Here is a 25,993-nt window from a genome sequence, read left to right on the forward strand (position 1 = left end):
GAGAACACCAGGTCAGAACTAGAAGATTCTTCTCAAAGAGGCTCATGCAGCTCACCACATAGGGCAGTGGCTAGCAGTTATTGAGAGAAGGGGTTGGCTGGCTTCCCTTTTGCTCTGACCCCACCTTTTTTTTTTTGCTTAGGACCCACCTACTCAGTGTTGGATTTCTATTCCTTTCACCGTGCAGATAGTGTGTAGGACTGGCTCATCACATGTCTGTGTTATGCATTCCAGCACCAATTGTTGGAATCAGCGGAACGGATGTTTACTGTACTGTTTCCATTTGTTTTTGCTTTCACTTCTGACTTCTCTCTGAGGAAGACGAGCGAGAGAGAGGAGACATGTTTTTCTTTTGTTCTGCATAATGCTTAATACAGTAGCTTTTAGTGCTCACAACTCCAGCCTAGCTGTCTGCATTTATCTCTGCTGGACTCTGAATATGTGCTCAGTGTCTCCAGGACTTGAGTCGTTATAAATCATCAGGGAAGGCTGTAGAAACTTCCTAGAGCTGAATGCTGAACGCTGAAGGGAGAGTCAGGCTGGAAACGTTCCTGTTGTATGCCTGGGGGTCATCCTAGCCCCCAGCTGACCCAACACTGAGTCCCAGCATGCTTTACTTTACAGTGGTACCTCGGGTTAAGAATTTAATTTGTTCTGGAGGTCCGTAATTAACCTGAAACTGTTCTTAACCTGAGGTACCACTTTAGCTAATGGGGCTGCATGATTTCTGCTCTCATCCTGAAGCAAAGTTCTTAACCCGAGGTACTATTTCTGGGTTAGCAGAGTCTGTAACCTGAAGCGTCTGTAACCTGAGGTACCACTGTATTGACAAGTGTATTGCCATATAAAGTAATTTAGGGATATCATGCCTCTTTGATCTGCAAGGTTTAAGAACAGGATCCTGCAGTATATGCCAATTTAATCTAGGCAGACTGTTTTGCCAAAGTATTTCCTATGAAGGCATCAATGCTCCCTGTGACAGAGAAGTATCTCTCCCCATAAAATAAGCTAAAGGAAAAATAAAGATGCCTACAAAATTACTACAATCATGAACTCCCCATAGCTTTCTGCAAAACGTCTGTTACTGGTAGTCAAGGCCAAACATACATCAAACCCATTCTGTTCCATGCCTCCACTGAAGCTTGGGCAAATAAGAGCATGACCTATTTTCGGGAGTCTTAAGCTTTTTTCTTTTTGTGCCAGGAACAGCATGTGACTGGAAAGTGACATATTAAAAAAGGCCTTGCCTGCTTTAGGCAATGACAGAAAATTATAAACAGGGAACTCAGACTGTACCCACACCATCACATCATAGCTCTGTGAAATGTGGAAATATAAATACACACCAATAGCATGATGTGTTCACAAAAGTAGATCTGATCAGAAATTTAGTTTTCTCCTCCCACAACCCCCATTAACAAATAGTTTTTAAAATATTCCATATTTTTTAACATGAGGAATTGGTTAGCAATAGTAACAAATACCAAATTTATTAGATTTCTGGCACATTGCCAAACAGTAACCAGTGGCAGAACTCCACTATTTAAGTGATCTAGTAAATATATGTGATTTTAAGGCCTACCTCCTGCCTCCTCAGACATTTTATATAACTAAATATAATTTGAGCAGCCGTGTGCCACAAACAGACAGACCTTCAATACTATCAGATTACTTTAAGATTGCCACCTGTAGCTAAGCAAAACTCTTTACAAATAATAGGTAGGCTGTTAAAATATGCCATCTTCATACAATACGAACAGGCATCAAGTGGTTCACATAATTAGGAGAGCAGCTCTGCAGTTGATACAGTATATCCAAATTTTCATTTCAACCAGCAATTTCACCTTACCTGGATTCCTCTGCAGCTTCTCTTCCCCTTTTCTCATCTTCTACACCCTCTTTCATCCTATCGCATGTGGTATCTTTTTCTGGAGGTGTATTTTCCCTCCAGTGGGTGGGCAGGTTCTGAGGGGCTAGCCATTTATTCTTTTGTTTCTGCTTTTAATTAGACCAATTACAATATTTAAAAGTTTTGGTTATTTAGCATTTTGCAATCCCAAATAAGCATGTCTAGGACTGGAGTATTTCATTAGCTACAAGTAGAATTTATATGCACTACTGACAACAATGATTAAAATTTTCAAGCACGTTTGAAAACAGCTTGGCTTTTTGTTTGTTTGTTAACAACTACTTGCTAGTGCAGGAGCAAGCAAATTGACTACCGAAGTTTGTTAGTGGCTAAGCCACCAACGTAACCCAACTTCTTTCCAGTGATGTATCTCCTCTCCCTAAAATCTGCCTGTTTCAGGTGTTTAGGGCATGCAGCAATGAGACAAGTACTCCATGTTAGTAAATAGCAAGGTGGGTTTATTTGTTTGCATCCAGCTGGATGCTTTAATGCTTGCATCATCATCATCAACTGGCAAGATACCTCAGTTATAAAAGTGTTTATTCCAAGCGCTCTGGCATGGAATGCCAGGTGTTCTGTTTACATTTGAGATTTGCTCCCCATTTACTTTATTACAAAGTAGCAAATGGTAACAGCCATACAACAGACATGTGTGCAAGTCTAATACTCCTCGCCTTCATCGTCACCATCCAAGGAGTCTGTGCCCACTTCTTCATAATCCTTCTCAAGTGCAGCCAGATCTTCTCGGGCCTCCGAAAACTCCCCTTCCTCCATTCCTTCTCCAACATACCAATGGACAAAAGCACGCTTGGCATACATCAAGTCAAATTTGTGGTCCAGGCGGGCCCAGGCCTCCGCAATGGCTGTGGTGTTACTGAGCATACAGACCGCACGCTGGACTTTGGCCAAGTCACCACCAGGAACAACGGTTGGAGGCTGGTAATTAATGCCCACCTAGAAAACAATCAATAGATATGCAGACAATGTAAAGTTTCCTATATCACAATAATATCTAATTTGTGTGTATTTGCAAGTCAGAAAGGAGCTGCATCTGTACACAAGCCAGCAAGCTCAAGGTCAAGATCACCCTGCATTAAGAACACTGGGAGTGTAGAACTTCACATTTAAATGTAAGAGATGTCTAGCTATATCCATTTCCCGGGGGTATCCTGATACATTCCCCACAAAGTAGAATTTGTGTTATGGGGAACCTTTTACCCATTTGCAAAGTGCAGTATTTTGCACTGCTATTCTTCTTCACAGCTAGCATATTGGGCAGCTCTTATAACTGACACATGGTTGGGACTTTCAGATACCTATTAGAGCAAAGTGGAGGGATCTCTTTTTCCAAAGGCTGCATGTTCTTTCTTGCACCCTTTTCTCCTGACCCAGTGGGAAGGACTGACAAATAGCTCTTGGCAGAAGTCAGAACAGAGAGATTTTCTACCACCTTCCATTTTAGCTTTCCTTTGTTTCCTGCCCACTTCTCTCATGTGGCATCTCTCACGAGGGATGCAGGTTTCCAACTCCTACATTAGAAGCTGAAACATCATTAGTCATCAACATAATTCTCTTTTCTCTACAGGCCTACATCATTTTATAATTTTGTTAGGAGCTAGTGCTCCCATTTTAAACTGCCTTCACAAGCAGTACATTAATCTACCATGACTAACGTTAGAAGGCATTTTTATATTGAAAAGTCCTGATTGTTAACATTCGAATCAGCTTTAGTTAGTTCATATATATGGCAAGCTGAGTATTGACTGAGTATTTCCAACCTCCTTCATGTAGGTTCTGCAAAAGCATGAAATGGTAGATGCCCTTCCACCAAGGTTGTGATCAACCATCCAGTTCAGGGGATGGCTGCATGCCTTTAGGTCATCTTACAACTGAAATACATGGTGTATCTGAAGAAGTGTGCATGCACACGAAAGCTCATACCAAGAACTAACTTAGTTGGTCTTTAAGGTGCTACTGGAAGGAATTTTTTTTGTTTTGACTATGGCAGACCAACACGGCTACCTATCTGTAACTGAAATACAGTTAATTAAGCCTGCCTACACCATTTGTAAAATTATATACTTGAGATGTGCTTATTCAACCACCTATAAATCTTGACATAAAACAAGACCATTTTGAATGCAACCGGCAGTGCTTACCTTAAAACCAGTAGGACACCAGTCAACAAATTGAATGGTACGCTTCGTTTTGATAGCGGCAATAGCAACATTGACATCCTTGGGGACAACATCTCCACGATACAGCATACAACAAGCCATGTACTTGCCATGGCGGGGATCACATTTCACCATCTGGTTGGACGGCTCAAAGCAGGCATTGGTGATCTCAGAGACAGAGAGCTGCTCATGGTAGGCCTTCTCTGCTGAGATAATGGGGGAATAGGTTACCAGAGGGAAGTGGATCCTGGGGTAAGGCACCAGGTTTGTCTGGAACTCTGTCAGATCCACATTTAAGGCACCATCAAATCTGAGAGAGGCGGTAATTGAAGAAACAATCTGACCAATGAGGCGGTTGAGGTTAGTGTAGGTTGGGCGTTCGATGTCCAGATTCCTACGACAAATGTCATAGATTGCTTCGTTATCAACCATGAAGGCACAGTCAGAATGTTCGAGGGTGGTGTGGGTTGTCAGGATGGAGTTATATGGCTCGACAACAGCAGTTGAAACTTGGGGAGCTGGGTATATGGCAAATTCCAATTTTGATTTCTTTCCATAGTCGACTGAGAGGCGTTCCATCAGCAGAGAAGTGAATCCTGACCCAGTGCCACCTCCAAAGCTGTGGAAGATCAGGAATCCTTGCAAGCCAGTACACTGGTCAGCCTGGGGAGGGGGGAAAGGACATTATAGCAGGCTAGTAATCCTAACATTTGAGAATGGGTTTTGCCCATTCACTTTTATACCTTCTTGTGTAGTATTCTGCCCAGCAACAAAAAGTTTATTTATCGTTCAACTCAACCACTAAGCATTTGTAGGAAAAAAGCAGAGACCAAATGTAGAACTCATCAGCAGGAACTGTGAGCAGTTCCCACACCAACCAAACAGATCTGCCAGTCGGAGGTAGATATTTCTTATTACATGGAGGTCACAAGAAAATTTTGCAAGTTCAGCGACTAAGCAGGCCATATGTAGTTTTATTTATTTAGTGTATTTCAGTCACCCAATAACTTACATTCTTTGGGCAATCACAGCCGAAAAATATTTTTTAAACTCACAAAATACACACACACACACACACACACACACACACACACACACTGCTTCAGTTCTCTAACCCAATACTGTTTTATACATTAAAAATTGAGAAAGCGAAAATCTATACCAGACCAACAAAGATTGCAATCTAAATATTTTAGAGAGTAAGAAAGCCATAGCCCCCAGAATTCTCTTGCTGTAGTTAGCTATAGCCTCATTCCTCTGACTCAATTCTAAAACCATGAGAGATGAGACCAAATCCATAACAAATGGCAGAAACCAATGTAAAACATTGCATTAGTCCTTACATGCACCTCCTAGACAAAGAGGTTGTACAGTGGGCTAGGGAAGGAAGAGGGTATGTTTGCTCAAAACATAGGCAAACTAAGGCCCAGGGGCCGGATATGGCCCAATCGCCTTCTAAATCTGGCCTGCTGATTTAGTGTGTTTTTACATGAGTAGAATGTGTCCTTTTATTTAAAATATATCTCTGGGTTATTTCTGGGGCCTGCCTGGTGTTTTTACATGAGTAGAATGTGTACTTTTATTTAAAATGAACCTCTGGGTTATTGGTGGGGCATAGGAATTTGTTCACGTCCCCCCCCAAAAAAATATAGTCCACCCCCCATAAGGTCTGAGGGACAGTGGACCGGCCACCTACTGAAAAAGTTTGCTGACCCCTGGTAACCACACCAAACCTGTCACTTCAGGACTGCCACATGGTTCTAACCAGAGAAAAAAATACATGAAGCAACAGTCCGTGTTCTAGTAGCATCAAAAGTTAAATAACGCCCCCCAAAGAAATTTAGATGGAGGTACAAAAGAGCTCGAGGATATTTACATTTTGACAGGCACAGATTGACAAGTGAACACTGAACATTCAGAATTAATTTTTAAACAGGGCAAAATGTTTCAATGCAAGTTTGACTGTGCAAAAGCAACAGAACTTACCAGTTTCCTGACGCGCTCCAGTACGAGATCAATTATTTCTTTGCCTACAGTGTAGTGACCTCTTGCATAATTATTAGCAGCATCTTCCTTGCCAGAAATCAGCTGTTCTGGGTGAAAGAGCTGTTTATATGTCCCAGTCCGCACTTCGTCTGAAAACAAAACCACAAGTTATTGTACAATAAAAATGAAACAAATAAAATTTACAATTTTGCTTGTGCTTGAAGCACCCTAAGTAGTTTTGCAGGTTTATAGAACCTGAAGAGAACTTTTTTTTCTACTGACAGGCACTGCTAGTGATTGCCTAGAACAGGTTTTGTTAGTACAAGAACTGATTTTTAAACAATATACATAGAAGTATAAACAGCTGGCAACAGTATCCAGTATGTGGGTTAAAATGTTTTTCCAGCTACAATTTCCACAGGGTAGCCATGCTAGTCTGTTGTAGCAGAGTGGAACAAAGAGTCTTGAAACACCTTAAAGCAGGCATGGCCAAACTTGGCCCTCCAGATGTTTTGGGAATACAATTCCCATCATCCCTGACCACTGGTCCTGTTAGCTAAGGATGATGGGAGTTGTAGTCCTAAAACATCTGGAGTGCCAAGTTTGGCTATGCCTGCCTTAAAGATTAGTAAGTATGTTAAGTGTTTTACCCGTTAGTTACACTCAGAGTAAATCCACTGAAATAAATGGGCATGACATAGTCCAGTAATGTAAATTGGTCTACTCTGAGTAATAATTACTTGGATATAACCTTTCACCACAAGAATTATCCCGTCCCCCCCCCATCTGTAAACACTTTCTTGTAAAAACTGATGCAAAAGTCCTGCAATCCAGTATTTCACATACCAAGCATTACAGATATTCATAAGTGACATCTTAACCCAGGCTTCACTTCCATCCAAGTCACAGCAAAGTACTACCTAATTTCTCAAGGATTACTGTATCTAAACTTAAATAATGATAAATATGTTAACCACATGTTTAGAAATACTGTGCCTTGCTCTGGCTATGTCTACAGCTAAGGTCATGCAAAGGTCATACAGAATCTAAAATACAACAGAGAAAAACTGAATCCTCCCGTTCCAGACTTTCCAACCACACAGGCTGTATTTACTTTACCTATCACTGCTGGCTCCAAATCCACAAACACAGCACGAGGGACATGTTTTCCTGCACCAGTTTCACTGAAGAAGGTGTTGAATGAGTCATCTCCACCACCAATTGTTTTGTCACTTGGCATGGTGCCATTAGGCTGGATCCCATGCTCCAAGCAGTAGAGTTCCCAGCACCCATTGCCGATTTGCACACCAGCTTGGCCAACGTGAATCGAGATGCACTCACGCTATGGGGAAGGGAGACGGACAGAAAAGGTTAGTGCCCAGTTTCCTCCTCCTCTGTTCTTTACTGAAACTGAAATGCAAACTGCCACCAAACCCATTAAAAGGGGAACATGCACTTAAAGAGAAGCTGCCAAGCACAATTCAATTGACAGTTACCTGTGGGATTAAAAAAAAAAAGTTTCAATAGTCTCTGTGTCCCGTAACTGCCAACCTAGCCACTATTGAAATAGTACTGATAGCAGATGGTCCATCATTGAATGCATATACAACATATGAATTATTCAGTTGAAAACAAATAAACCCATCTAATTTAGGTTGAAAACTCAGCTTGCCAATAACCACCTCTCTAGCTGCTGTGCAGCTCAGCTGGTAAATCATGAGACTCTTAATCTCAGGGTTGCGGGTTCAAGCCCCACACTGGACAAAAGATTCCTATATTGCAGGGGGTTGGACTAGGTGAACCTCATATTTTCTTCCAACTGTACAATTAATTTTGAATTTATATACCGCCCTATACCTAGAGGTCTCAGGGTGGTTCACAGAAAAGATCACAATGTATATAAAATAAAATAAAATAACCCAATAACACCCCCCCCCAAAGAGCCACATTTTAAAAGGGTATAGGATGTCTACTGCTCAAATTATTTCCCAGTTACTATCTTGCCCAAGAAGGAAATAGAAAAGGTCCATGGCCATCTAGAATACCTGGCAGCTCTGCTTTTCTAGAACCAATCAAGAGAACAATATTAGAAACCCAAGATGCTTGAGCTTTGTAATTAGATTCCCATATACATTCCTATAATGCACTGTGTACAGCATTAATAATTTTTTATTGTGAGTCACCCAGGGAGCCTTGACTAAAGAACGGTATACAAATATGCCAAATAAAGCTCAGATTAGGGACACGGGTGGCGCTGTGGGTAAAACCTCAGCGCCTAGGGCTTGCCGATCGCATGGTCGGCGGTTCGAATCCCCATGGCAGGGTGAGCTCCCGTCTTTCAGTCCCAGCTCCTGCCCACCTAGCAGTTCGAAAGCACCCCTAAGTGCAAGTAGATAAATAGGTACCACTTTATAGCGGGAAGGTAAACGGTGTTTCCGTGTGCTGCGCTGGTGCTGGCTCGCTAGAGCAGCTTCGTCACGCTGGCCACGTGACCTGGAAGTGTCTCCGGACAGCGCTGGCCCCTGGCCTCTTAAGTGAGATGGGCGCAGAACCCTAGAGTCGGACACGACTGGCCCGTAGGGGCAGGGGTACCTTTAAAGCTCAGATTAGTTCATTTAAAGAGAAAACTGGTCTTTTTCCAAGGAAGTTGTCATCAGTTTGGATTGTGATGTTCATGTGCAAACATCAAGCCAGATGGCAATATGTTGCCATACAGAAATTACCGTATGTTTCAATTGGGCTAACACAAGTCCTAAATCTACCCTCATTAAGGTTTTCCCCATTCCAGTTACTGTTTTTTTCAAGGTCCTCCCCCCCAATGTAATTTAAATATTCATCTCTCATACTACTTGTTGACTGATGCTTTTTCTTGGTTTATTGATTTTTAATGCAAAAAAGAAGTTAAGCTTGTCCCCAAAGTATTCTTTATCTAGAAATAATGATGAAGCTAACTCAATTAGCAAGCTATTAATTAGCTGTCCTAATTTGTTAACTTTACTCCCTTGTGTCTCAAAGCTCAGGTGATGCTCTCTTATAAGACCTATTTTGAGATATCCCTCCAGTTCTTACATTTAGATATTTCTCTCATCAATTATCCATACTAGGTAATTTTCTTCTACCAGAGAAGGATAATGATCTAAATTATACAGCTCACAACGGTATTTCAGTTTTAGCTTAAGCAGCAGTTAATAACTTGATTGTATATATTTTTAATGTTAGTAAGTGCCTTAAATCTCATTCTGCTCTTTCCCCATCAAAACTTGTCTCCCCTTTCAGAAGGTCTCTGTCTTTCCACCTTCCACATTGCTGACACCTTATTAGTGGTTCCTGGATAAATGGCCAAGGATATAGTGCATGAGGTTTAATGCCCCCACCATCTTTCAAGCTGAGTATTTGCTTAGTGTAAAAAGTGCCACAGGATTCTCACTTCATTTCAGCAGCAAGCTGGGAGGCACAGAACAGGAACATCCAGTCCCTGGCTTGCCAACACTGAGAAAACAGCCTCATGGCTGATTCATGTTCCTGCTATCTGCCTTTCATCTCTTAAGCAGTGCACTTCATAGGACACCCATCGAGAGTGGTGGTGGCTTACTGGGCAATCCAGCAGCATTGTCAGGATTTGCAGCTACAACAAAAAATCTGGAGATTTAGTTCTCAGACATCTGTGCACATTCAAGGTTTGTACTCAACTTAAGTTTTTATCTGAGTGGAACTTTACAACCCCAAGTCTTTTACTGCACACCCCCAAAGTCAGGGACAGCTGTCGATGGAACGCAGGCACACCTCAGCTAAGGCAGAATGAAAAATATGAATCACAGACAGAAAGATGCTGTAATCAAAGTAAGGGAAATAGGTCCACAGCTAGCTGGCAGTGGCTGTAGCTATAGTGGAAACCTGCAAACATTAGTTCAGTCAAAATATCATACATGAGAGTTAAAGCATATCAAAACTGCAACCCTGAGTGTGTGTGCTTGTGTATGAGGCTTACTGGCTTCATAATGGAATATACTCTCAAGAATATTAGGACAGCAGATAAAATCTTCAGTTGTTGATTCCTTTGCCTAAGGAATCATGAGGAGGAATGATCAATAATTTCTGCTACCTGTTACACTGCTCCCTGCTATTTCGTGTCTGCAGGGCGGGGTGGGGGGGAATCACATCTCTTACTGCAGTTATTTAACTGGCATAATCGGAAATGTTGGCAAGTCACTCTTGATGCAAGACATTTGTAATCTAAAATTCAACTAAGGCCATAATTTTGATGGACAGAGTACAGCACTTTAGCCAGATGTTAATAAATGCCCTCTAAGACAGAATTCAGGTCTCTGTAGTCATTTCAAGATTTAGTGTCTATCACCATCACAGCAATGTTTCTCTTGCCTTTTGGGGGTTTTTGGTGTGTGTTCACAAAGTTGTACTTTGAGAACTCACTAGCAAAAAAGGATGGAACGTAACAAGAAAGCCCTGGTGCCAATTTTGAAAGAATGAAGTGTGTATTTGTGCATGTGTGTACGTGTACACACACACACACGTCAGTTTGACAGGATGGAGCAATTCACATTAAGGGATAACACAAAATAGCAATGTGAACTTTGGGCTAAAAATCAAAGAGACAGACTTAAAAACAGCAACCCTAAAACCCCAGGATGTTGAAATACCAGGGAAGGGAAGGACTGAGAGAGGCAGCCATCTTCTTAAAAAACTTCCCACCATTTTGCAGCAATGCTGCTTTATAAACTTGTAAAAAGGGGAGTGCAGTGAGTGGCCAACACAGCATCAAACTAGTTCTGATACCCAAGAAAGCTTCCAGCATTCTTTAAAAAACCACAAAAAACCCACTACCTGGTCAAAAATAACCAATTAAGTCTTGAAGGACTTAAAACGGAGGCAAGCAGGACAGAGGGTGGTGGATCAAAAACTCTCTCCCCTGCTGCCCCTCCTTCCCATTCCAGACAAAGGAAGGGGGCTCGGAGATGTCAGCTCGAAGTCTCCCAGACAAATGAGTCATGCCCAAGCCATTTTAAGTCTCAGCTTCCTTTTTTTTTGTCCTTTGATTTGATTTGAGGGCATGTAGGCATCTCTTGCATATCCCCAAATGCATGTCTAGGCCCAGAGACGATTAAGACTGAGAATCTCAGCAGCGGAGGTTTCAAGAGGAGCTGGCAGAAAGGACATGCGGGACAACTCGAGGTTGAGGCAAAACGAGACACTGAATCGAAGAGTCCAAGTGCAGCAGCAGCAGCAGCAGCTGTTGGCTGGTCTCCCACGCGAGGACTTTGGACACTGACCTTTTGCAAAAACCCGAAACTCACCCCGCCAACTCAGCCTACGCCAGCTGGACGCGCGGCTCGGGCGGGGAACGAGGAAACGAAGAAGGGCCCGATCCTACTTTACTAGCTTCACAGAGGCCACCCTTGGGGAAACCTGTGGGCCTTCCGAGATCGAGGGGACCCCCCACCCGCTCTGAATAGTCCCGCATCTCTGTCGTAGCTGCGGTCCTAACCGCGTCTACTCAGAAGTAAGTCCCGCTGCGTTAAACAGGGCTTCCTCCCGTGTAAGCGGGGATAGGGTCGTTGTCTTAGCAAAGACTTTCCGCTCATTACACACCGATCTACAACCCTCTTCCCCGCACAGCAGAAAGAAGCGCCCCGAAGGACGCGGAGAAGCCCTTCGACATCCCCACTCGCCCCAACGTCGCTAGCGCGGCACAGAAAACGGAAAGGGAGATGTTGGAAAGCCCGACGGCATGACATTACGTAAGGCAAAAAAAAAATAACCACATAACGCGCGCCTTTATTAATAGGCACCGAGGGGAGAGGCAGGAACCCGGCGGGAAGGAAAAACCAAGCAACCCTCACCATGTCTCCGCCAGGCTACGAGGAGTCTGTGAGGTTGTCGGTGCTCTGGCTTCAGCAGACGCGCTACGGGTCTGATCAGCACCACGAAACAGCTGCTCTGAGGACCGGGCATCCCTTATATAAGGGGCTCCGAAGGAGCGCTTCTCTCCTCGCAGCCGATTGGACAGCGCCAGAGTCTCCTTGCCCCGCCCCACGCGCCCCATTGAATAGGGAGCCAAAGGGAGACGCCCCCGGCCCGCCGCCATTGGGCAGCGGATATGAATTTGCCCATTCGCGGACAGCCATAGGATAATTCGTAACGAGGCAAAACTGGGAGACGAGTTCCCGCCAAATCAAAAATGATCGGGATAGGAGCGAACCCCGCAAGCTCTCGCTCTCTCGTGCTATTTCCACCACTGGCAGAACCTGCTTCTATGTCAGGTTCATATACCTGGGGTTGACTGCGGCCTTGCGGAGTCCAGCACAAGGGGGTTGCTTCCTTGATTTTGGAAAATTTCCAAGTGCGTCGTCCCCCAGAGGCTGGGGGTTGGTCAGTTGTTTCTGGACGTGTCCCTTGAGCATGCAAACCTTCCGCCCACCTTGTGCCGAACCGCTTGCGCTCCTGTTTTGGCTGCGCTTTTCTGCACAACTTGGCGACATCCCGCGAGCTTGCGAGACGGATCAGGTTGAAGAATGAAAGCCGGCGGGAGGTGGGTTGGACGTGAATCTGACGGGTGCCAAGAGATGCACTGATCGATTCATTCCCGACACACTTCGAACCATCGATGCTATTGGGAAACAAATCCACTTTAAACTAGGTTGAACCCAGCGCTCTATATGGTTGTGATGAACTTCTCCAAGAGTTGCCAGGTTTGGGTCCCTTTTGGGAGGAGGTTACTAGAGGCTCACTGGCACTTTGTAACATTTGCATTTGGGGACAAATTTGCCGGCTGCCCAGTTTAAACACTCCAGCAGGTACACAAAGGCCGCTGCTCTCCTGTAAGGTCTCCAAGAATGAGAGGAGAGTGGGTGGCTTAACTCTATATCAGCGATCATTAGGAAAGAGATAAAAAACTGCCCTTGATGGAAATCTATGGTAGAGCCATACTGCATATAGTTCCCATTGCTGTATTTCAAAAAGAAGTTTGCAGAGTTGAAGGAAGGGATAACCAATATGATCAGGGAACTGGAGTAAATACCCTAACACAATTTGGAGCTTTTTTTTTAGGTTGGGAGAAAAGAAGAGTAAGGTGTGTGTATTGGGGGAGTATATGATAAAGGTGTATAAATGTATGCACAGTGTAGAGAAAGTGGATAGAGGGAAGTCTCTCCCCACCCCCGCCAACCCCATACTAGAAGCTTGAATTGTGGAAGATTCAGGACAGAGAAGAGGGGCTACTTTTTCCGCACAATACTAAACCATGGAATTTAGCTACCACAACTATGGTGATGGCAACCAGCTTAGAGAACTTTAAAAAAGAATTGGACAACTCAACAAGAGAATAAAGCTGCCATTGGCTACTAGTCATGGTGGCTGTGTAGTATTTCTCCCTCTAGAATCTGAGGCTTCCTGCTTTTCAGTGTCATTCACTGGGGAGCCCAAGCAGAAGATAAAGATTGTGCTTTTGCCCTGCTTGTGGGCTTCCTCTGGGCATCTGTGGGAAACAAGATGCTGAACTATAAGATATTTACTCTGATCTAGCTGGGCTCTTGCGTGAAATATCAGGCAGAGCTCCCACTCTGTTAATAATTGTGTAGGGAATTCAGCAGGTTGGGCTTGTCATGCAAGTTACACATGCCAAAATTCTCTCTCCTACATAACTATTAAAGGTGTTGGAGTCTTGTCCACTCTTTCATCTAGTAAGACAGGTGTGGGGAACCTTCAGCCTCCCAGATGTTCCTAAGCTATGATTTCCATGAGCCCCAGCTAGCACAGCAAAAGCCCAGGGATGATGGAAATTGTAGTTCAGTGGCATCTCAAGGGTCAAAGGTTCCCTACACTTGTAGCAGGGAGGCAGGTGTAGCATCCTAAAATATTGCTAAAGCCGAAGCTGAGTTCTCTGTATATTTCTCTGTTTTTCTCAAACTGCAGTGTATGTTTACACATGGATTAACACATCCTTAGCTAGCACCTTCTCTGATAGTTGTCCAAATCAACAATCAGTTGGCTAATTATTTATTAGTTCCCATGCCAACACATTACCAGCACTCTTGTCAAGTCTACTTATTGCCTCAGGGCAACACAGACAGCTGACAGAAATCTGATAGAAAACGGATACAATATAACTGATGTTGTGCCAATATGTTACATACTGTGAATTGTCATTCCAAACACACTTACTAACTAGTAAGTCCCATTGAGGTTGGGGATACATACCTGTCAAAGTAAACATGTATAGGATTATGCTGATAGTTAACTAATCATAGATAAACTATTATTTCCAGGAATGATAATAAGAGAATGGATTTTTTGGTAGTAGCTCCCTGTCACCATTTAGTAAAATCCTGTGATATGTAAATATTAGTTAGGGTAGTTATGTTTTATTATTTACTTTGGACAAATTGAGGTTCATTGGCAGCAGCAGGGGAGGTCTGGGTAGATCAAGGGCTCTTGGGAATTGAGTGTCTCATGAAATAGCTGCCAGCTTCTGGAGATTTACTGCCCCTTATCTCAAGGCTGGTACCCAAGTTTCTAGGACACCCACCTATTCCTAACTAGTAACATCTTGCACCTGGGCCTGTTATAGGTTTTTATCTCCTGACTAATTCTGGAATGGGCATGTCTGTATTAGCACAGGGCCACCCAACCCATCCACCCAGGTCTCAGTTAAATATACCAAGTCTGCCCCTTCATCCACAATCAAATCATGGATGCTTGATGTTTTTTTCTGGACAGACCTGGCATTTAGCAACAATACCACCAGTTTCTGCACCATGGTTATGGAGGAGCCATAATCACTGTAAATGATAACAGAAGTATTTAAATATCATTTTTCAATGATATTTAGCACTTCCCAAACATTATCTCAAAAATCCTCCTTACAATAACCATCTTTAGGGAGATCAGAATTATTATTCCTATACTGCAGAAGGGATTTGTACAAGAGGCTAAGATAATAATAGATTGTTCAAGATAGCCTAATGAGGTCACAGCAGAATTTGAATGCAAGACTTCCAAAGACTCTGTTCTTGATTGTTTTTGTGTGTGAGAGCAAGCCTCTTTCTCGTTTAAAGCAGCCCAGCAAATGTAACCTGGTTTGTCCTTGGCCTTTTCCCAGTAGGAGACTCTTACTATAGAGAATTTAATTATTGCTTCATGGTTTCTGGAAGGAAGGAACCTGACCAGGAATTAACATGGTATGTGTGTGTGCAAGGGGAACGTGGGTTGGTATTGGCAAGAGAAACCCAGGAGGAGTATTTACAGCTCTGGGAGTTGCCTGCCTGCTGTAATTGCTGTATGTGACTTACTTATTAACCAGTCAGACAGGCCAGGCAAGATAGACCAGGGATTATTTTGCATTCTTGAGTGTGTTAGGTAAGGCTGAGGGATTTTTAAACACCCACATAATACATTTCAGTGGTTTTCCCCCTTTGGTTTCAGAGCCATTGGGTGAACAAATAAATCTAATTTTTGATGGCATCTGGCTACTTTTTTGGCTGTAGGTTTTATTTATGAGTCTGCTTGAATCTGTGCATGGTGTTTTAGAAAAATTGGGGTTGGCTTTTGCAACCAAAATTCCAAATGGACTTAGAGCCCTCCAAGTCTATGATTGGTCAGAGAAGAATGGATGGCGGCAAAATCCAGTGAAAGAAGGAAGATATTTATTTTTCTGTTGCAACAGAGTCCTCCCCTCCACCCTTTGCAAGGAGATGAGCAACCAAGAAGAAAGGTGTGCAACCCCTTAACCAAAGACCACCCCAAAAGCACCATACATACATCACAGAAGGAGGCTGTCCACAGCAGAAATTTGAGTACATGACTTCTCTCCTGTCTGTCAAGATACCCTATAATGTTTTACTGATTGCATTACCTGGACAGCCTGACCATGCTTTTGAGATGGCAAATACTTTAGTTCTTGAATCTAGGTAACAGGCATACCCTATTCATACACAAAATATGCCCTCAAGACAGGATTTGAAGGATTTGTAAGTGAAAGAACTGTTGGGAAAGATTTCCCCAATACATTTCCTTCTACAGAGGAAATATTTGGTATCATTAGGAAAGCCAAGATGGCTTTTTGGGATTGTTTTGTCTGCTAAAATAAAGTGTAATTTTTCTCAGGGAATATTTTGTGTGTCTGCTATCTTGGTGCACCCTAAACGTTTATAGCAATGGTAACTGGTTTTACGCGCAAGTTTGCCACCACATGTGTGAATAACTGATGTGCCTGTTTTGAACTACATGAGCTCCCAATACATGGGTTTGTGTAGTAGAGAAGATGCAACTGGGAGTAAATACTGGCCAATGAAATACATTTGAATATGTCTTACTGCAGAATTTCCCAGTCTGGTGCCCTCTGTGTATTTTAGACGACAACTCCCATCAGCTTCAGCTAGCATAACTGTTTAATTTCTCTTCAGACTTTTGCTATTGCAGACCGGGAGGTTTGAGTTACCTTGATGCTAGACCTGGCCCTCTTCTCACATTCTTCATCAGCCTCTGGTACAGTGGAACCTCGGTTTTCGAATGTAATCTGTTCCAGAAGTCCATTCGACTTCTGAAACATTCGAAAACTGAGGATCAAAGGGCTGGCAGCAAAAACCATTGAAAAAAATGGAGAAATGTGCCTCGGAAGACATTTGACTTCTGAGGTGTGTTCGAAATTGGAAGCATTCACTTCTGGGTTTTCGGCATTCGGCAGCTGAGACGTTCGAAAACTGAGGTTTGACTATACTCTGCAATGTGAACTTTACACTTACATTGGGCTATATCCAGCTCAAACTTGAGAAATATCCCATGACAAAAACAGGGCCCCAGGGCACTCTTGGCTGTTTGCAGGACAGTCTTTGTCAGGGAACTGCCATCGGAGCCAGAGGCGGAGGCAAGGCTCCAGAGGGATGCCGGAGAGGGTCCCAGTAGGGAGAGAGGCAGCCCATCCGCTGGGGAAGGAAATCAGCGTAGCACCAGTGGAGGAGGGGGGCAGAAGGGGGAATCGGAGAGAAGGCTCCAGGACTCCTCGCCGGAGACCAGCGGGGAGAGCACGGGTCCTCCGCTGCCCACACCCTCCCTGCGCAGAAGACTTCCGCGCAGGGAGAGTAGGAGGAGACGGGGCGTCAAAGAACTTCTTTGCTGGAAGAAGTTCAAGAAATGCCCACTGACGGATTCTGCCAGTGATTGAGACAGCCACGGATGGGTGGCTGTCCGGACAGAAAGGGTTCACCCAGGTAACCCAGTCAGGTGTGGCGCCAACTTACGTACGAGCAACCCCTAGAACCATTACAGTCTTCCTCAATTTAATCATTGCAAGAGTTGATATAATAAATGTGTGATTTATGAGGTGTAAAACAGCAATGCTGGATTGTTATGGGTTTTCTATTAGATCACTATGAATGGGTTTTCTGCCCATGTGAGTTGCCTTGAAGAAATACCTGACTAGCCTCTTAGATTTGACAAGACAATTGATAGCTATATTAAGATGGTGTGTATCTGTGTTAACTAAGATAGCCCAAGAAAACTAAGTGAGCCTTGGAGAATTTTATTCCTTTTAGTCAAGGGAAGCATGACAAGGTGTCTCTCTGTGAGAAGAACAGTTGACTGCAGTTTTGAGTGAGACCAGAGTTTTCAGAAAAGCCCAGAGACACAGAACTGCTTAGCTTTTGGACTTTGTGAGCTGGCAGTGTTTTGGAGTGCTAGTTTTTCCCCCCTGGCTGGAGTCCTGAAGTGAGAGCATTGAACTTTGGCTCTCATGTGGAGTGTTTAAGCTATGATTCCATGTGGACATTTCCTCTCTGCATATAAAATATTTATATATCACTATCAAACACCTAATTTTATCTTGTCAGCTGAAAATCAAAGAGTATAGACAGCTTCTCTTTAATTTAAATTTTAATGCATGATTTTATGAGATTTCCACTATATTTAAAAATGAGACTTGCAACCGTACCATATTATTTTGCATACCAAAGACTGCAGAACTTTATTTCTTGTTTAACCTGTTAGGAAGGAATCGGGCCTACGTAATTGCATCATAATATTTCTTAATCCATTCATTACCAAATGTCTTTTTAGTCTTTCATCCAGTACAAAAACTCCATAAAATGTATTTCAGAAAACCTGCTCTTTTAAATATGTCTTAATCCCTACAACAATGTTAACCATAATTAGGAATGAATTGCAACATTTAGGGTTCAACATATATCACATGACTGCTTTGTTGCAGAAGGAAAGCACAGTTGTTACGTGGATCCACACATTTCAAGCACATTCAATGCAAATTTAAAACACGTTTGCACCTGAAGTTTGCACATTCCCTAATTAATTGGCAATATAATACACTTGAGTGAATACGTGACCAAATAGCTTAGCTGTCTGCATGGGCTCTCTGAGTGAAATTGCTGCTCTTTCAGAAGAACATGAGAAAAGCCTGCTGGTTCTGGCTAATGGCACATCCAGGCCAGTGTCTCTGTTCGCACAGTGGCCAACAGGTAGCAAACCTGAACGCAATATCTAAGCCATGGTTAGGCAAACTAAGGCCCGGGGGTTGGATCCGGCCCAATCGCTTTCTAAATCCGGCCCACGGACGGTCTGGGAATCAGCCTGTTTTTACATGAGTAGAACTTATGCTTTTATTTAAAATGCATCTCTGGTTATTTGTGGAGCATAGGAATTTGTTCATTTCCCCCCTCCAAAATATAGTCCAGCCCCCCACAAGGTCTGAGGGACAGTGGACCGGCCCACAGCTGAAAAAGTTTGCTGACTCCTGGTAACCACACTAAACCTGTCACTTCAGGACTGCCACATGGTTCAGTAACTGGAATTCAGAGGCATACTGCTTCCAACAGTGAAGGTGGCAATTAGATGTTGTTTGCCTTATCCCGCACGAATTTGCCTAATCCATTTTTTAAGCCATCCAAGCTGGTGGCCATCACTACTTCTTGTGGGAGCGAATTCTATAGTTTAACTATTATCCACACTTAGCTTTTGCCCTTCTCTTTCCAGGCACAGGCCCACGCTTAAAAGCTCAGTGTCCCCCTACCCCAGAGCTTTCCCCACAGAAATCTGCCCTTTAGTGCTTAATCAGAGCAGACGTCAATTTAGGTTTTCTGTGGATTTTCACTTGCTCCAATTGAGCTTTAAAGAGTGGGTTTTCACGGGGAAAGATCTAGAGTGGAGAAAGGGTGCTTAGGCACAGAGCTTTAAGGCGCATTCTGTGCCTCAAAAGCATGGAGGAAAGTTAAGTGTGGATAAATGCTATGTGTGTGTGAAGAAGTACTTTGGTTTGGCTATCCCGAATCTTCCAACATTATGGGATGTCTCCAGGTTCTAATATTACAAGAGGAGGGAGTAAAGCTTTTCTCTCTCCATTCTCTCCAGGCAATGCATAATTATATACTTCCTTCTGCAAGATAGTGGTATCTTGCAAAGGGCCTCTTTCTGTTCAACCAGATGTTCTGAGTTTGCAAGAAGAATGATGAGGTGAAATTCTCTGGCGTATATCATAGTGGAGATATGCCTGGGTCTAATTTTTACATATGATTTGCATTTATTGTGCCAAAATGGTGTCTAGTTTCATCAGTGGGTTTTAGGAATCTATGACAGATACAGATATCACTCCATAACGAATCAGCACTTCCTCTGTGTTTTTAATTATTTATAAATTCCCCACTTTCCCCTTTAATATTACATAAGGTAAGGGTATAGACATTATAGATTGCTAAAGAACTTCTAAAGAAGTTGATCATTGTAATGAATGTTTCTGATGCACAATTTTCACAAATGGCAAAGAATTCTGAACAATAGTATAAATATTATATTAAATTGGTAAAGTAGATACCTGATTTTTGAGTGAACAGAGATTTACCTCCCAATCTACTAAATACTTTGCAATGTTGCCTGCTTTGCTATCATAACCAAAGAGATCATAACCAAATTTTACATGGAATTGCGGAGAGCAAGGAGCAGGTTTTCAAATATGTTTGGATGCAATGGGATGGCAATTTCGATCAAAATAGCAGACTGAACTTTTCAAACCAGCACTGATGTTTCGGTTTCTTAGAATTACTGAGCAGCAGAGGACACAATGCTGCTAGCTGTAAATAAGATGTCCGCGGGTCTTTCATCTTTCCTCACTTTTTTCCTTTCTTTGTTATTACGGGGGGGGGGGGGGAACATTGTTCCCAAAATCTCTATATATCCATCAATAAATTAAGGTATATTGTCCAGGTAATAAATGCAATGCAAAAATGAATAAACATTTGAGTATGCAGTAAACTAGGGGTGGCTAACCATATTTGGCTAACCTTGGGCAGCCCTCTAGGGGCTGCATACCAGCAATGATGTCCAGTGACTGACAGGTGGGTAGTAATGTTCACTAGTCAAAGCTGGCCTGCACAGGGGTGGGGTAGGGAGATAAAGATCTGGTTTGCCAAGCCAAAAAGGTTCTTCACCCTGGCTTAGAACTTGGATACCTGAGGGAGCACCTTCTAACTTATGGGCCTGTCCAAGTATTAAGTGCTAATAGGGGCACCCTCTTGACAGTGCCACACTTGTCAGGGATTGAAAATGCTGCAACCCAAGCAAGGGCACTCTGTTTATTCCTCAGATAGAGTTGGTGTCTGGTTTTACTGTTTGTTGATGGCTTGCATGGTTTTATGGTGTTTTATGGTATTGCACCTCCACTTTGGGATTATTTTGTAATAAAAAGCAACAGGTAACACATTTTAATAAATACAATGTGGTACTTCTTTAGCTGAATCTACTTCTTACTGAAGCTGATATTCTTCATGTGCCAACAAGAGAAAGGGCCTTTTCGGTGGTGGCTCTGCATTTGTGGAAGCTCTCCCCAGCGGGAATCACCTGGTGCCTTCATTACATATCTTTAGGCACCAGGCCAAATTGTTCCTCTTCCGTTAGGTCTTTGCCTGATTAAACAATCGAAACATGGACCACTTATAAACTCCATCTCCAATTCCTCGAAAGATTCCATCAACTGTGTCTCCGAAAAGTTTTACACATCACTTGGGAAGACAGGAGAACTAATGACAATGTACTGGAAGAAGCAACAATCACCAGTGTTGAAGCAATGATTCCTCAACATCAACTTAGTTGGACTGGTTACGTTGTTCGGATGCCTTCCAAAGCAACTACTCTATTCCCAACTTAAGAATGGAAAGCAAAATGGACAACAAAAGAAGTTTAAAGATGCTCTCAAGGCAAATCTTTAAAAATGTAGTATAAACACTTGTCAGGGGCTCAGGAGCAGAAGCACAGGGAAGAGGGGAGATGGAGAGCGAAGGGGAAGAATCTGAGGGCAGCGTAGGAGAAGATGACAGTGGCCCGAGAGATTCCATGAGCCTCTCCAGCAAATCGGAAGATTCACAGAAGGGGGCGTCGGTGGCCAGGGCAAGGGGGGTCCCAAGGGGGACACTCCAGAAGCAAGGGACCAGCGGGGACTCCCAGAGCAGCAGTTGGAGATCAGGACCAGCTTCCCCACCTGAGCATAGTGGGGGGGAAGAGTCCCAGGTATCGGGGGTAGCGTCTCACCCAGCAGGGAGAGAAGAGGAGTCAGGGCTGACCACGCCTCCATCGGAGAGTCAGGCAACGGAGGGGAGGTCAGGTCCGGCTAGCACCCCGGAAGAGGGAAGCAGTGACAGAAGCAGTGCAACGGTCAGGAGGAAGGTCACTGGGTTGGCGCGAGAGCCAAGTTCAAAAGTACAGGCGCGCGGGGCAGCAGAGAACGAGGATTGGGAGCCGTGTCCTAAAGCCCGCCGGAGACAGGGGGAGGAGTCAGGGGACTCAGCGTCAGAAGAGTCCAGAAAGGGGAATGCCCCAGCAGACAGGAGGACCCAGAGGAGAAGAGAGCAGAGGAAGAGGTGGAGCAGGGCGAGAATCTTAAACTGGTGTCAGGGGGGAGGAGATTCAGATGGAACTTCAGCGGTCTAAGGTTTAAGACGTAGAGCTGCGCGCTACGGCTTTGGAATGGAAACTGAACTTCAATAAAGACTTTTGTATATATAACAACGACCTGGCGTTGGTCCTTTGTGAGCTGGGACCTTGGGCAGCTCTGACAACACTGATAACTGGGGAACACTTTTTAATTTGGAAATCCGCCATGATGGAATAAGACCGAGCTGCAGAATTATAAATAGTCATAGGGGGAGGTGAGCCTTTAATATGTTGTTATGTTTGTAGTTCTAGTCCAATTTGGTAAATCTCCCTGGGAAAGGCTAATGTTTGATGCAACTGATTTCATTGGGACTGAGAGAAGATGGCAGCTGCCAGCAGCGAAAAGACTTTTGGATTGATTTGGCAGAAACACCAGTGTGTGAGGAGATGCTGCAACGGACAGAGGGGAATCATACACATAAAATTCACACAGAAACACATCATTTTACTTCAACTCGCTTGTGGAAACAGAGGCCATGAAAGAAGGAAAACAACAGGAAGATTTAAAGGAACTATTAGAAATTACTATTAAAAGCAGTAGAGATATGAGATGATCAGAGCCCTGCCAAACTTGAAGCATGGGAAGTCCCAATAAAAAAATTATAATTTGGCAGAATATTTTGATTATTTGATATGTATACGTATAATTTGGAATATTTAATGTGATTTGATTGGATTGTTAAAATGGAAAACTTAATAAAAATGATTTTTTAAAAAAAGATAACTGGGGAACACTGGCCTGCAAGCATTCCAATTGGAGAATATACTTTACCAAAGGTGCCATGGATTTTGAAGAAGCATGAACTCGGCAAAAAGGAGAAAGAAGCCAAGAATAAGGCACTTTTGGCAAACCCTCAGCGGAAACCTATGTCCCCACTGTGGAAGGACATGTGGATCCAGAATTGGCCTCCACAGTCACTTACACACTCACTGTTAAGACTGTTTTATTGGAAAACAATCTTATTCGGCTACAAGTGATTGCCAAAGAAAGATGGGCTTTTAAATGTGCTTGTAGGAGGGTTTTTTTATGTTGTCTTTAATTTTTATGTTATAATGTTATGTATTTTGCATTTTCATTTTGTATTTTTATGTTGTGCAGTGGACAGTGTACTTTTTTCTTATCTGATAGCATGATTTAAGTATCCCTTCTAAATTTAATCGTACCAGATGTTCCCCACATATACCTATTGCTTAACAACAACTCTTCTTCTTCTTCTTCTTCTTCTTCTTCTTCTTCTTCTTCTTCTTCTTCTTCTTCTTCTTCTTCAAATTCAGTATTGTAATAGGTGGCTGTCAAAGGAGACAGCCCAGGAGTTAACATGTTCTTGGATTTCTGCCAGTTCACAAATAGAGCGCTAGTACACAAATAGATCTCTGTCTCTAGGGGTAGAATTTAATAGTTCATAAAAGTTTTTGATTGCAATACCATAATGCATGCTTTAAATTTGCTCTTATGCCTTGCTGCTCCAAGGTCAATAAGGAACTTTCTCATGGTATTTGGCGTTAACATGCAACTTGGAAGCTTAACTGAAACACTGTTGAAGAAGCACACTTTACACTGAGACTCTTGAGTTTTGAATATAAGAAAGCTAGGCTTATTAAAGGAAACACATTCTTGATAGGAAAGATCCTAGTTCTCACTCAGTTGGAGATACATAGAGCTATGTTTGCTCACTGATGTCTGCTGGAGAGACTCATGAAGATGTCTCATCTCCCAGGATGAGCATGAAGAAAAGGAAGTAGGAAATGAGGCCAGGGGCTCTGAGAGTATCAGTATAATACTGAATAAATAGATCAGCAAAAGGAAGACTGGAGGTTCCTCCCTATTTACCCTTCCCATGCCAGTCTACAAAGCAAGATGAGTTGCATCCCAATGACTCTCTCACACAAAACTTTTAAATGGGCTAGCATGGCTACTTTATAATTCCACTTTAAGCCGGGGTCAGTGGGGCTTCCTTTTAGGCACTTAGGACTGTAGCCTGTCATAAATGGATGTATATGCAATGGTTCATGAGCATATAAAAAGTATTGATTAAAAATATGATAAACTTGTTTTAAAGGAAAGCTGCTTGATATTTGATATTCCTTTGTTGTTGTTGTTGTTGTTAAAGAAGAAGTCCCCAGTCTAGCAAATGTTAGTCATGAGTTAAGTTTCACTGACAAGGGAAACTTGGTTGATTGGGAGTAAAACTCCAATTCTAAACATGCTTCCCACTGAAATCAAAGTCCCATTGTGCTAGCAGGAGTCCTGGCACTGGCTCCAGCCAGCAGACCTACTTAGTTGAATCTGGCCCACTGCAATGTTCTTCAAATCTAGTTCCCTTATAATAACCCTCCGCCTGCCAAATTTTCCTTTGGTACTCACTGCCTAAAGAGCCAGTACTTCATCCTCTTCTTCAGCCTGTCCTGGCAGAATGAGCCAAGTCATGATCTGCACAGAAAGGAGAAACAGGAATCATTCCATAATGAAGGAAAGGAAAAAATTCCTGATGCTCCACACATCGTATCTCGTGAAGGAATGTTCTCCAGCTAGCACTAAACAGTAGCTAGGGGCCTTTTGTTCCATTGCAGGATGGTGCTGCCTGAAGCAGCCTCCCCTGACAGGTGCCTGCGCTAAAAACTGTTGATGTGGCATCCCTTTCCTCACTGTTCTTAGAGGCAACTCTCTTGGCTGGGGGACAAACACACTATGGTACACCAGTCCAGTTCAGTTCAAACAGGAGCAGCCAAACAGCTTCCTCTCAAAGGCCACATTCCCTTGAATGTGGTAGTCTGTCTGGGGCCACATGTTGACCACATGGTAGGGCTGAACAAGCAGCTGGTGGGAGGCCACCCTGTTCTCTCTACCCCACTGTTGCATGTCCAGCAGGCTGCTGTAAGAGGGGCACATGACTCTTGTCAGAGGCCTGAACCAATTTGCTTGCAGAAATTAAGCCAGATGGGTGGGGTATAAATAATAAATAAATAATGATGATGATGATGATGATGATAATAATAATAATAATATTAATATTGCCAATACTGTGGTACCTCGAGTTACAAACGCCTCAGGTTACATACGCTTCAGGTTACAGACCCAGAAATAGTACCTCGGGTTAAGAACTTTGCTTCAGGATGAGAACAGAAATCAGGCGGCGCAGCGGGAGGCCCCATTAGCTAAAGTAGTGCTTCAGGTTAAGAACAGTTTCAGGTTAAGAACAGACCTCTGGAACGAATTAAGTACTTAACCTGAGGTAGCACTGTAATCCATTTATCCTCCAAATGCCTACTGAAAGAGGTGCATCTTAACCAGGTGCCTAAAACTATAAAGAGGTGGGGCCAGGTGTACCTTTTTAGGAAAAGTGATCCACTTGCAAGGCACCACCATAGAAAAGGCCCTTCCCTGGGCCACTCACAGTCTTGCTTAGGGACCACCAAGAGGGTGTCACCTGCTGATCTTAAAACACAGGTAGGTTGAGTTGAAAGGAGGCATTCCTGCAGCTATTTGGGTCCCACGCCATTTCGGCCTTCAAACATCAAAGTAAGCACCTTGATTCTGGCCCAGAAAACAACTGGCAACCAGTGTAGTTTTTTCAAGATAGGAGTAATGTGCTTACGGCCTGCTGTTCCAATTAATATTATTACTGCAACATTTTTCATTAGTTGTGATTTCAAGACAGTTTTCAAAGACAGCCCCATGCACAGCAAATCAGGTTGTAGCTTATCAGATCGTGAATAACTACGGCCAAGGTATTTCTATCCAGAAATGGCTATGTTGGTACATAAGCTGAAGCTGGACATAAGCTTTCTTAGCCACGGCCACATTGGCCCTGAGTGACAAAAGATGATTCCAGGAGTCCCCAAAATACACACACTTCAAAAGAAGTGCACCCTATCAAGAACAGCTAATTCTGCCACCTCCTGGACACCCATAGCACTTTTGCCTTGTTTGGAGTCAGCTTCAATTTATTTATACAGTGGCACCTCGGGTTACATACGC

At 43.2% G+C, this 25,993-nt stretch overlaps 1 protein-coding gene across 1 annotated transcript; it reads right to left on the reverse strand.

Annotated features, from left to right (window-relative positions):
• Positions 1-2,346: 2,346 nt before the first annotated feature.
• On the reverse strand, positions 2,347-12,077 carry LOC307217770 (tubulin alpha-1C chain-like). Its single transcript, XM_079979635.1, has 5 exons — positions 11,931-12,077; positions 7,192-7,414; positions 6,073-6,221; positions 4,069-4,749; positions 2,347-2,863 (listed from the first exon to the last, which is right to left on the reverse strand). The coding sequence occupies exons 1-5, from the start codon at positions 11,931-11,933 to the stop codon at positions 2,570-2,572; spliced, it is 1,350 nt and encodes a 449-aa protein (XP_079835761.1). The 5' UTR covers positions 11,934-12,077; the 3' UTR covers positions 2,347-2,569.
• Between the last annotated feature and the right edge of the window lie 13,916 nt (positions 12,078-25,993).

This window comes from Podarcis cretensis (genome assembly GCF_951804945.1).
Source record: "Podarcis cretensis genome assembly, chromosome: 6".
NCBI classification, from domain to species: domain Eukaryota; kingdom Metazoa; phylum Chordata; class Lepidosauria; order Squamata; family Lacertidae; genus Podarcis; species Podarcis cretensis.